The sequence below is a fragment of the Cynocephalus volans genome, chromosome 12 (assembly GCF_027409185.1).
Source record: "Cynocephalus volans isolate mCynVol1 chromosome 12, mCynVol1.pri, whole genome shotgun sequence".
NCBI lineage: Eukaryota > Metazoa > Chordata > Mammalia > Dermoptera > Cynocephalidae > Cynocephalus > Cynocephalus volans.
In genome coordinates, this window is record NC_084471.1 from 37,362,537 (window position 1) to 37,376,759 (window position 14,223).

Here is a 14,223-nt window from a genome sequence, read left to right on the forward strand (position 1 = left end):
AAATTACAGATACATTTTTATTTTTCTAAATGCAGATACTGCCTAGCCAAAAAATGTGTAAATAAAGGACATGAGTAAGCAGAATTATTTAAAGATGTTATTGTGCTGTTCATAGTAAAAGTTGTGGTTGTCTTTTCAGAATCATCAATATCCAGAAAGAAAATAATGTTATGGAAAAACAAAACGTTACTTTTTTTTTTTTTTTTTTTTTTTTTTTTTTCTTTTTCCGGTGACCGGCGCTCAGCCAGGGAGTGCACCGATCATCCTTATATAGGATCTGAACCCGCGGCGGCGGGAACGTCGCCGCGCTGCTAGCGCAGCACGCTACCGAGTGCGCCACGGGCTCAGCCCCAAAACGTTACTTTTTAAATACTTTTTAAATCTCATTAATGGAGCTTTCTTGGTAAGAATCTTCATAATTATTTAGTAAAGAAAATGTAATGCATATTTATAGGCAATTACTTAAAAAATAAGCATTGGCTGTCTTTTTTTAGGTTCTTGGACTTTTATTCATGGGATTTGGTGCATGGCTTTTATTAGATAGAAATAATATTTTAACAGCTTTGGGTATGTATCTATTTTTCTTTTTCTCTCAATGAAATATACAAGACATTCCCTTTTAAACAATTGCATACATAATTTATTCAGCAGGTGGCAGTATTTCTCTAAAATTTATTAGGTATCATCTAGTGTTTCCTCTGAAGGATTTTGTCAATTGGTTTTAAAAACATATAAATTATTAAAGAAGAGGACTTTAATCCAAAACCATAAAGGAGAGAGAATTTTGGGAGGGAGAGCTAGGAACTGTTGGTAGACAAAAGGGATGAGAGAAAGGGAAGATTGTGGATTGTTCTGCTAACTCTGGACCTTAACAGATCTGTAGACTTGAAAAGATAATGGAGAGCACCAAAATTGTGCTTCCCAAGTTAAATAATTTCTTTTAAAACTCAGTTACCATCTACTCCCACCATAATAGGTTTACAAATGAAATATAATGTCCCCCAAATATGAATATAATCAAACACCTTTAACTTTATATATGCAATAAAAAAAACTTTAAATCTTCACAGTGCCCTTATTTTTTCGTTAGGTAGTGTACTGTGATCATTGTGGACTGAAGTTTAGGAACCAGAAAGCTAAGGATTATTTTTTTTTTATAAAATCCCCCATTGGAAAGAAGAAAGCCACATTTCAAGTGCTCAATAACCATATCTGGCTATTGGGTATTGGCTACCTTATTGGACAACACAGGTATAGAACATATTCATTATCTCAGTAAGTTCTGCTGAGCAACAATGTTAATCATTAAAAATGGCAAAAAAAAAAAAAATGTATGGGACAGAGCCAGCGTATTTCTTAGTGGATATCAAGAAAAAAATGTTTAGAAGGAAAATAAAAAACTAAATATAATGGTTTAATATGTAATAAAGAACTATAGATTACTGAATAATTTAGCTAAACTTCAGCTATAATAAGTGCCTCGTATCTTTATTGTCTTCTGTTTGTATATCGTGCTTGTGGAAAAGTATGTGCCATGTCTGAGTGCATTAGCAGTTTGCTCGCAGTAAATAGGTGTGTGCAGATCTCATGACAAACTTTCTCTCTTTTTTCCCCACAATAATGATGATAGTAGCTTCCACTTATTTAATAGTGACTGTGTTCCAAGCACTGGGTTAAGGACTTCCCATATAATATTTAACAATGTAGCAAGTAAGATGGACCAGAAGTTTTTTTTTTTTTTCCTTTCCCTTTATTATAGCTAACTCTCATTAAAACTTGCTTGTGGAAAAAGCCCCTGCAAAGGTAATTTATTAGTTATTTTTCTGTTGATTATAACAGAATACTTGAAACTGGATAGTTTATAAAGGAAAGAGATTTATTTCTTATAATTTTGGAGGCTGGAAAGTCCACAGTTCAGGGGGCATGTCTGGTGAGGGCCTTCTTCTGGGTGAGAACTCTCTACAGAGTCCAGACAATCACACGGCCAGGATGGCATGAGCAAGAGAGCTAACGTTCTCACTTGTTCTCCTTATAAAGCCATCAGAACTGTGTCCATGACAGCCCATTAAACCATCAACCCATAACTCCATGAATGGATCAATCCATTCACAAGGCCACAGTCCTTGAAATCCAGTCACCTCTTAAAGGCCCCACCTTCCACCGCCGTATTGGAGGTTAAGTTCCAACATGAGCTTGGGTGGACATTCAAATCACAGCAGGTAGTCAGAAATTTATCCTTTAAGTTGTATTTTTATACAGTTTGAGGCAAAAGATTTTGGGAACTCCTTTCTTCTGTATCTGAAACTGTCAATTAATTCTCCTCTTTTTAGTTTATTCTGCCATCACCTCTCCATTCTTAATAACTCCATGCCACGTGTAGCCCCCATCTCACCTCTGGCACTGTAATAGCCTCTGGTACCCTTGTGCTCTGATCTCCTTTCTCAGCCATTTTCCAAATGCCTCTGAATGACTAATTTAAAATAAAAATTTGACCATGTAATCCCCTAGCTTTTCTCTAGCTCCCCATTGCCATTATTTACTCATATGGCAAGTATTTATTGAGCATCTTGTACTTGTTAGGCACTGTCCCCATGAGCTGAGGATACGGTACTAAACAAAAAGATAAAGTTCCTGTCCTCATGGGGCTTAATTCCAGTGAGGAAGACTGGAAAACCTAGTGCCCATAATTTTACCCCTGGAAACCTTTCTAGTCTTATCTGCCTCAAACTCTAAGTGCCAACAAAGCTGAGTTTCCTACACACACCGTGCTGTTGTACGTCTCAGGAATGCTTCCACCAGTCTAACCTGGATATTTCCAATGATCATCCAAGGCCCAAACTCAAATGTTACCTTCTCCGGTAATCTTGTCCACACCCTTTAACCTAATGGATTAGATGCCCAATAGTATGCTGGTTAATGTTTAACAACCAGTTATGGAGTAGAGAGTCATGATTTATGGCATTTGCCATTTCCATGGTTTAAATAAATACTCCCACAGTGGTCAATTTCAAGGTGCCAATGTGATTTCAGATTTTAGCTTGCAGATTTCATGAAACTTTAACAGTTGGCTTTTATGAGCTGGTACAAGTTGGTTCCAGCAACTCACTGCCTCCACTATTCTCCCATAAAACCTGGGACATATTTAATTCATTTGTTCATCTTTTTTTAAAAAACAAGTATTTGTTGAGCATTCTGTTCTACAGTCTGTTCCTCAGCACTAAGCATTTACTCTGTTGACTATATAAATATATATATAAAGTCTCTAGCAGTGAGGGCTCACAGTCTAGATGGTACAAGAAAAGAAAAGAGCTTAAAAGGGGCCTTATTAGCAATAATTTCAGGGTGTGTACAAGAGACACATGTTAGATACTAATTTTTTTTTGATGAAATGGATAAATGAATGAATGAATACATGAATCTTTGAATATATATACATTAGATATAGAAATGGTCCCCGTGGAAAAATTGTCTTCTATCATAAGAGGTAATGAAAATAAGGTTAAAGAGATCTAAGATCAAAGAAATTTTCTAGCATGTCACAAAAGAAAGAAAGGTTGTTAAGAGTAAGTGAGAGGTGCTAGAATGAGGTAGAAAAGAGAGAGAGAAAAAATCCTGGTAGTTTGGCAACAGCTGCTTAGGGAAACCTTGGGTTGCTGAAATTATTAGTAAATAGAAAACAAATAAAATATCACTTTACAATAAGTCATTTTGTGGTTTTCACAGGTGAAAACAATCACTTCGTAGTATATATTTCTCAACTTTTGATTGGAATGGGATCTGCTACTGTTCTTCTTTGTGTATTGGGTTATTTGGGAATTCACAACGAAATCAGATGGCTCCTGGTTCTGGTACGTATTTCGCTTCAATAGCCTGCATTTGTATCTTAGATCTTAGGTGTCCAAGTTACAAAAATAAGCAATAGCTATTTATGTGACCACAACACTGTAGTAGAGTATTTCCTTAGGGGTAACCCAAATGAAGCACCCCCTCCCATGAAACTTTTCAGGTAGGATTTTCTCGGTGAGTTTTCCAAAGATCAAATCTGGACCTCAGCACTTGCACATTTAGATATATAATTTTCAACACAGAATCAACAGGAATCCATCTCCTACAGTGACCTACAATAAACCAAACTTAAGTATATTGACTAGTATCAGAATAAAATATATTAAAATCAGTGAGCAATGTAGCTTACCAAGGACAAGGAATCATATTCTATAGTCAGCACATTTTCTCCCTGTAGGCATGGCATGAGGAAAACTAGTTTGTAATTGAAACTACAATTTGTTACTTAACAAAAAGAAATGTAACTCACTGAGAGGGCTAGACTCTGGCATTTGGCTAGCACATTCTTTCTCCTTAAGCATGTAACATGAAAAGGTCAATTAAAATCAGGAGTACAGACCTGAACATGAACTATTTACCATACATGTGGCAGGTATGCATCACAACTCACATTCAGACGAAATATAGCTTTTAAAATTTTCTTTAATTCAAATTTCTTTAATTCACTGCCAAGCAGACAGGAAGTTCAACAGCAGTCATTTTGTCCCTTATCAGGAAGAATGCAGAGATACTTAGATTTTATAGAGCTGAGAGTCTGTGTGATCACTCTGGACACTGGTTATTTTACATGGTTACCACAAACGCAGTCACTTTCCCAGGCCACATGGTCCCCTCAGGTCTACTCATTCTGCTGTTTGAATGGCCTAGGGTGGCAAAGGTTGGTCTGATGTCCATCCAGTATGGACCAGTGCAGACACAGCAGTGAAACCCTTTTGTGAAGGACTGGTAAATAGCTATGACCTCGTTCCACCCCTGCAGTATCCCTTTCCTGAGAGTCAGATCTCACCAATGACACTGAAATTAAAGAAGTCACACCTGACATAGAGATCAGTTGCTGCCAAATGTTAGTAATTTCTGCCATTATTTGAATACCCCAGCACAGGCATTTAGGCAAAGCTGGAAACAATACTCTCATTTCCCTCTCGGGTCTTCTCACCTTGTCACAGCAATGCCAAGAAGCCAAATGCTATCCCCTGTTGCTCTGGGAACCCATAGGCTTCCAGGATCAGCCTCAGAATCTTTCTAGTCTAAAAAGAGACTTCACTCTCTCTTCTTTTTCTCCTCCAAGGTCCACTTCCACTTCTCAAGTCTTATCTTTCTCTCTTTCCAGACAGCATAATTTTCTTATTGGGCTTCAGATTTTGGATATGGAAACCAGGATAGAAATGGCTTGCAGGAAAATCTTGATTTCTCTCCTTGCCACACATTTCCATTTAGGCAAAGGAGATTCAGAGCCTGCTATTAGTATACTGTGGTGATTGGAGTTGGGAAAGGATGGAGAAACTAGAGGGAGAAAAACATAAACATCTCATAAGTTTCTGCCTCGTGTGATTCAAGTATTAATAGCATCCAAATGAGAAAGCCTGATAGACACCACCATAAGGATATAGATGAATATAGGATCTGACAGGTTAGGGCCTGGAGCCAAAACACCATCACTATCGTGCCTTTTGGACACTCTCTGGAAGGGTACTGCTACTTTTTGCCATCATGACTCCTCCTATTCTCCTCTGAACTTACCAATACTTTTCTGATGAATACGTTTTTCCTTTAACCATATTAACTCACAGTCAATTTATGGACCAATCTTATAGGCCTAAGAATTATTCCATGGTTTAAAGGTGATTTTACATACTCTTACCCTAATCTAAGACACCCAGTAATTTTTATTTTATTGCTTCATACAATTTTTTCTGTCTCTACCAGTCTCCTAATAGTAAGATTAAGTGAGATATTGCATGTACAAGCATTATAAATCTAAACATCTTCATAGATGTAAAGATCATAGTTTTGTCTCTGAAAATAAAAATTATAATTTATGTCAAGTAGAAAATTTTAATTGGATACTTTAAAGTATTAAATGTTTAAAATATGTGAAATTAATAATACTAACAGTAAATCATTGCTACTTAAATTTTGACTAGTGAATATTCAGATTGCTGACTTTTTTAATTATTATGAATTCCAGATAATTTATATATCAATATCTGCTGCTACAGTGAAGAGGAATGTAGTGGCCATAAATTTAAGAAAAAAAGAAAATAGTCTTCTAAATGTGAAAATCATTTTATTTGGCATTGGATAGAAGTATTTTCAGCTTTCAAATAAATAGTTCGAATGTATGGGCAGAATTAAGTTTATTATTACAATTACTTTTGTTATGCTTTCTACTTTCTGCAAGATGGGATAATTGAAATAGTAGGTCACAAATTTAATTAGTTTTCTAGTTTTAGGAGAATGGTGTGTTAAGTGAATGTGGAGATAATTGAATTTCCTCTATAACAGTTTTAGATCTGAATTAAGAGAATAGACCATGTAGTCTGTTAGGGTTCTCATAAAGTACTATCACTTCTTTTTATCTTACTCTTTTCCAAATGTTCACTGATTTATTTTTCTTTACCTTTCTATTTCAATAATTTCAATCATATTTATGAAGGCAGGAAACCTCAGTGATCCTTATATAAATTTTAAAGCTGCATATTTCATATGATGTGCATTTTCCTGTTACTGTAGTATCTAAAATATATACTAGAAGCATAGACGTCATCTCTACTTTTCTTTTGTTTTAGTATGCAGTACTGTTAACGTGGGCCTTTGGTGTTCAGGTTGTATTTTCAATATTCATCTTCACAAAGAAAGAGGAGGTATGGAAAATGAATTTTTATCAATATATCCTTTCATTTGAAATCTAAAGGAAATTGTATATTAGATTATTGAGACCTTTGAGCCTATATTAAAAGTCAAAGGTAAATGCCTTTGGGGGGGAAATACTCAATGAAAGTACTAGAACATCAATTTGTCTTCTGCATTCAAACTGGATTAAGGTCTTATGATCTTTTAAATCTTTTATGCTATTTATAGTACCTAACTCAGTGTTGAGGATGCACTAGGGCCTTCAGCAGGTGCTTGTCAAACTGAACATGCGTAAGAGAATTTTATTTACGTAGTAGTCACATAGGTTATATATGAAGGTACTTATGTACTAAGTTGGCATTCATATACACTCTAGATCTCCCAAATAATGCTTTAGAGGCTAAATAAATCCATAAGTCCACTCTGCTCCCCAATGGCAATATAAAATGGAAAAAAAAGTTCTATTCAAATAAAAATTAACTTTGAGAATAAAATAGATTTAAATTCCCTTTTACATTCTTCTGATATTCTCAAATGTATTAAAACATAGATGTATAAGTTACTGAGCAAGAGTTTAACTTGTATACATTTTATAATTATTGTAATAATAAAAAATAAAAACCAGTTTAGTTTTTATTATTCAAAAACAGCATAGTACAATGAGAAATCATTAGACTAGTATTCAAACAAACCATATTTAGAAGTCTCAGCTCCTTGTAAACAAAAGCAATTACTTAAATTCTCAAAGTGTCTGTCTTCTTGTTCATAAAATGCAAATAGTATCTATTCTTCCTGCCTTATGGTACTATAGAAGACCAAATTAGGAATAGGTTATGAAAACCATTCAAGGTTTTAAATGCTTAACTAAGTTACTTTATCAAAATTTATCTACCTCTGCATTATCCAGCTTGTGAAATAACAATTTTTTCGTCAAAAAAGAAGTCTGATCATTTTCAGGATAGTATTGTAGGAGAGAAGAATTAATTTCTTTTCCTCACCCACCACAAGGTTTACAGCTGAGACCCCCTATAACAAAAGACAGATTAACAAGAGAAGAACATAACAAATTTATTTAAAGAAAGTTTATGTGATACTGGAGTCTTCTGAAATGAAGACCCAAAGACTCAGGAAAAACTGTGTATTTTTATGGACAGACATGCCACAGTGTGATTGGAAGAAAAAAGGGTATGATCTAATGATATTAAACTTGGGGGGACTTAGCAAGGCCTGTTTGTTTGGATTCTTCTTGGCATCTGGGTATAGGGCAGGACACCTCTGGAATGAGGCCTTATTCCCTACTTTCAGGGGAGGTTGATCAGAAAATTATTTTGTTGCATGCTTCAGGGGAGAAAGGCAGAAGAAGATCAGAGTGTGACCTTCCTGCTTCTGCATTTTTCTTAATTTCCTACAGCTGAAAATACTCAGTATGTTAAGGTGCCATATTTTGGGTTCTAAGTCTTGTCAGTATTGTAAAAGGATAATTATTTTAAATATGAAAATTGTAATTCCTGTAAAAAATCATATGATAGGCACATGACAATATTTAATTTATCATCTTGATTAATGAGAGAACCAGCAAGATATAAAACCTGATTCAAAGGAGAATCCAAAAAGAAGACACTTATGTAGGCCATCACTTAATAGTTGCAAAACAGGCTGGGAAGGGGGAGAAATTAATTGCACCCTCACCAAGAAAAATCCATTTGCATTTATTGGACCAAAAATCATTTGCAAAATTATAGTTTTTTTATAGTTTGCAAAGTTGTAATATAAGTTAAGTTATAAATCATGAAGGGCACAGTTCTCTGTAAAATCAAGGACTCCTGAAGTATGCTACAAAAAGCCTAGTTTTCCCTGACATTCAGTAAAATTTTTTGGTCCATTTCAAAGTCTTTTACAATTTTTCCAGAGGGTATGAAAAGAAATATAGAACCCTAAGACAGTCAGGAGAATAACACATTACTTCCTCACATAGGGCATAAAATAGTCAGGAGAATAGCACATTACTTCCTCTATTCTAGTAATAGAATAAGCCTAATACGATCTTCTTCTAGACCACAAATGAGGTTGCTAAAAAGAGATATAAACAAGGGAAAATACAACACCTGGAAATAAGCAGAAAACAGTGAACTGACATTGAATACTTTTTTCTGGGGTACCATCAAGAAAAATTTCTATGAAATTTTTACTTTTAATACAATTTTCAACAGGTTCACCAACTGTGGCATGATAAAATTGATTTGGTCATTTCTGAGTATGGATATAGAGATAAGCCTGAAAACATACCCGAGTGGACTATTCTGGATACTTTACAGAAAACAGTAAGATGAAATTAACATAAAACTAAAAATCAGATCTCAAAGGTAACCACTGCATGATAGGGGAGGGAACAGATCAGGGCAGGGGATAGGCGGAGGAATGAGAGATTGTATTTCTTCCAAACAAATCGAGTGGAACAGCATTGTCCACACATATAAATCTTGAGTTTTATTCTCCTTTTGTACCTCCTATTTCATTTTTCTGGGTTAATTGATGTACATTTTTAAACTGGTTTCAACTGGAAAAGTGTTAGTCGTCTTTTGCCAAATGGGGTGCCTGACCTGGTGCACCTGATGGAAGATAGGTCCAAGTAGCATTCCCTGCTAGCAGCAGGGTGACATGGTAGTTACCACTGAACCTGAATGCCAGGAATGCCATTCAGTTGCTCCATGACCCTGGACAAGTAATCCTCAAAAAGTAACCCTCTAAACTTCAGGCTCCCTATTAGTAAAATGAGCACAACAACCTCTAACTCTGGTTGGCAGGAATAAATGAAATAACATATAAAATACATGAGGGTATTTCAAAAAGTTTGTTAAAAGATTCATCTTATCTTCCAATTTGACTTTTCCACAAACTTTTTAAAGTACACTCATATAGAAAACCTTGGATCTGGGACACAATAAGCAACTAATATTTGTTAGCTAATGTTGTTCAGATGATTATTTCACAGTTCAGATTTTTGGAGGCAGGTGTACTGGAAGGACAAGAGCACTGGTATTGTCAGCCAAATGGTTTACAGGAATAGATCGGCACCTGGAACAAAGTAATCCTCAAAAAAGAAAATAGCAAACATTAATATAATGCCAGGCCTTTTTGTAAGTGCTTTGCATATATTAACTCATTTAATACTCCCTACTTAATTAGGTAGGAACTATTATCCTCATTTTATGGGTGAAGGACAGAGAAATTTAGTAGTTTAACTAGGATCACACAGCTAATAAGTGGCAGAGCCAAGATTCAAACCCACACATTCTGGCACTAGATTTTCTACTCTTTACTGCTACACTAGGTGCCTCACATAAAAATAGTTATTATTTTTAGTACATGTAATAACATAAATGCATTCTAAGAGAATTGAAATGTAGTAACAAGTGCTTTTACTCATCTTATTTTTCTCTGATGTATGTGATCTGTACATGCATTGCCTTTTCAGACTGCATTACAACTTCAAGCAGAGGACCAAACCTTCCTATTGTCATAAGATGATAAACAGCTCTCTGTATGAGATAAAAATTGTTAATGAGATTCCTGCTTACAGTTCTTAGCCATAAATATAATTGAGATAGTACTTGTATGTTTGGTCGGTTAAACTAATTTTTGGTACCCTAACTCTGAAACACTATTTTAGTTGTTCAGCATTTCCTAGATTGTATCAAGATAATTGGTACATATTGTAACAAGCAGTACGATGTTAAAAATTTCAATAAAAAATTTTGAAAACAATTAAATACGTCAACATTCCCTTATTTCCTCAGTGAGAAATATGCAAGTTGATTCTTTCATATTCTCCCAACTCAACTTGATTTCAGAATCAATACTGAAAATGAGACATTTCTTAGAAGTTTGATCATTTCTATTTTCTATTTTCATTGTCCTTTTTTTTAGTTATTTGTGGCAGTTTTTTACACAATACAAAATTTAAAGTTAATATCTCACATTAATCCTAAGAAAGTAGAAATAATCCTGAAGATCTTTTTACATATACTAAATACATACAAGGGTACTTCAAAAAGTTCATGAAAAAATGGAATTAAAAGATAATGCAAATTTTTCCATGAATTTTTTGAAGAACCCTTGAATGACAGCATATTATGAATAAATGTAAAGAGAACTGCTATAATTAGGAGCAAGATATGTCTTACATGATTCTCTGTTCTATATTCTGGCCCTAAACATAGTTTATATATAGGCAAATCAAGTGTATTTTCTATCATAGACTCCCATAAGATAAAATTCAGATAAAATTTCATCCAACCATAACCAGTTATATCAACCGATATCTTTAGCTCTGACTGACAAGAACAGCAGCAGCACAAAGTAATGAATTGAAGAACAAAAAATATATACTTATTTAATTCATTATATTTCAATGGGAGAATAAATTAATAAAGACGCTTCATGACAAAAATATGTAAAGAAATTGTATAATTAACTGCATTTTGAATATTTTATAGTAAAATTTATAGAACCTTTTTCTTAGTTACAGTGTTGTGGCCAACACAATTACACAGATTGGATAAAGAATAAGAATAAAGAAAACTCTGAACAGGTGCCATGTTCTTGCACAAATTCTACATTAAGAAAATGGTTTTGTGATGAGCCACTGAATGCAACTTATCTAGAGGTAAAGATAAGTCAAGGCTTCTCCAAGTGTTTACAGTGTGTGTTTGTTTTGCAAGTCAATTTAGAATTCTGAGCAAAATTTTATTTTTATTTTTTTGCTAAGCAAATTTTAATATAAAAACAATGTTATTCGTGGTGGTTACATTCTTAAGCCACTTCAATGAATTGAACATATAATTAGGTAAATTCTAGTATTATTTCAGGTATGTAAGAAATTAATTAAATAAACTGTCTGGGAGTATGTGATTTAAGCACTCCTGGAACTTTTTCCCTCAACCATTTTCCTCAACCTTCCTTCAAAATCCTGTAGAAGGAGTAGGCACTTCTGTCAAAGCCCTGGTGTATAGGATTGGTAAGGGAGCTGCAATATCACAAGCAAAAAGGTTTGATGGTTGGCAAAAACTGAGAGGACCTCAGCGAGACAAAAGTGGTATTCTGGTAAGTGTGGCATAAGAAACAGTGAAAACTTATCGGGAACAACTGCTATTTATGGGTATAAGATATTGATAAACTTCCCATTTCCATCCAAAGAATTGCTAACACTTTTTATAGTTTATACACTGAGGTTATTTTAGTCTTAAGAAGTATCTTTTCAATTATATAATTTATAGATAAATGGAGCATTACATTTTTTAAAAAGCATCTTAGGGAGCTAAAAATTAATATATAAATTCACACACACACATACACACACACACACAAACCGGGGGGGGGAAGAAGATATAACAACCACAATTATTTGAAGTTGATACAACAAGCAAACAGAAAGGACATTGTCGGGGGGGAGGGGGGGAGGGAGAATGGAGGGAGGTTTTGGAAAAAAAAAAAAAAAAAAAAAAAAAAAAAAAAAAAAAAAGCATCTACGTTAATATTTGAAAAACGATCATTTTAGGTGCTGTTATATACCCTGATGTACTGCAACAATCTGAAGAAAACCAAATCTCTTTCCAAAACTTAATAAATTTCTGATTTCAATTATATGGCAACATCTTAGCAACCTTAAAGTTATCAACTGAGGTGTCCGGCTATCACACAAAGCTCTCTGTCTGGACTTTTATACATTAGACATTGACTTGCTATTTGGGCTTTAGCAAATTATTAATCTCTACATGCTTTTTTCTCTTTGTAAAATTATGTATAAGACCATTTCTATGGCCAAATGAATTTAAGTAACTTTTTCCTTAGGGTTGTGGAAATAAAATCAGCAAATGGTATGATGTTAATGCTTTAACATTAATTGGAACTAACTTTGGACTTTTGGCTTTAGAGGTAAGCTATTGTTCATATGTTAAAATATAAAAAATATTGGGAATAAACCATACAGAATAGACTGCAGAAAAACCAGATGGAGAACTAATCAGACTAGTTAATGCTATAGGAGTCAGGACCTTGAGACTATTCACATCCAGGAGGGATAGAGGTCCAGCTAGACAGATCCCTTACTCAGCTAGGTAGGTGAAGCACGTTAATAAGTGGTCATCCTGGAGGTAGTGATTTCATTGCTTTAAGATAATCTATCATCTATCTTTTGATCTGTCTTCCTATATTCTTCCTGTATTATATATATGAATATATATTTTCCTATTTCAGCAGTAAAAGCACCATATGGGACAGCGTGCAATTTACAAACTTCTGAAATCTAAGTAGATGTTTGACATTAGTAAGATACAGTATTCACTCATATTCTCATTAGTTAATGTATTCATTAGATAAATTTAGAGGGAGGAGGGTATCTGCTATGTGTCAGGTATGGTACTAAATGTTGAAATACAGTTTGAAGCCAAATACTCACACTCCATGACCTGCAGGGTGTCAACTGCAGAGCTGGGATTCAGAAGCAAGATGCCATTCTCCAGTCTCAGTGAAGGCTGATAAGAGCAAGTGCAGGCTATGGATTCAAAGAAACTGTGAGAGTGGATGGATTATCATAGTGGGAACTACAGAATTGGAGCCATATGTGATGCAGTGTTTGCCAGAGTAGGATACTGATCCTGAGTTTGATTTTATGTTGACCACAATGCCACCGACCTAAGGTTCCATCTCTTCAACTGGTAACAGTTTTAGTCTTAGACGGATAGTAAACTAAGACTTTCTTATAAGCATTAATATCATAGTTTTTACATGTCTTTAATCGATTGTGTTCATACTGCAGTATTTAAGACAAGACTAAAAGAGAGGATAGTATTTGTGCTCCATTTTATTTTCTACCCTTTGCACATCACCTTTCATGATCTTATACCAAAAAGTGGCAGTTTTATAGGATTAAAGACATAGAAAGAAGATGAACAAAAAACAGATCAGCAGTTCACCAAAGCGTCTAGCCCAACAATAGCCCATTTACTTAAAATCTAATAAGCTCTTTAGTTTCTGCTACACATGAACCTGATGACAGGTGGGTTACTCTAGAAGGCTCATTTTTCAAATTTCTTATTCACAACCATGTGTACCTTACTCTGAAATTTTCTCACTCTGCTTGATCCCTTTTTCCTTTACAATATGCATTTTGATGATTATATAGAAAGTATTAGCTTTACAAATTATTCATTAATTAAACTTTGATGTCTTATTGTTTCCTTTTCTTCCAGGTTTTGCAAGTCTCATTAGCTGTTACTTTCTTGAGACATATCAAGAATAGAATACATGCAGAAATGTAATCTTTGAATTTTAATTTGTCCAGAAGAAACTAGTTAATCCTCAAAGTAATCACATTGTAGTTTTTATACCAAAAATATTTTAAATTTCATTAACTAAGTTTAGGATCTATTCAAGTCATTGTTTATATGTAACAAAATTATTGTATATTATAATAAAAAATTCATTAAATTTTATTCATTTTGTTTTTCAGAATGACAAATTCTA

General features: G+C 34.3%; 1 protein-coding gene across 1 annotated transcript; it reads left to right on the forward strand.

Moving 5' to 3' along the window:
- Positions 1–358: 358 nt before the first annotated feature.
- On the forward strand, positions 359–14,018 carry TSPAN19 (tetraspanin 19; the record flags this gene model as incomplete). The annotated part of the gene is made up of 8 exons (XM_063115772.1): positions 359–403; positions 495–567; positions 3,724–3,848; positions 6,636–6,710; positions 8,910–9,020; positions 11,222–11,365; positions 12,550–12,633; positions 13,950–14,018. Coding segments are annotated over 8 exons (726 nt in total), but the record flags the coding sequence as incomplete, so codon positions are not given.
- Positions 14,019–14,223: the final 205 nt, after the last annotated feature.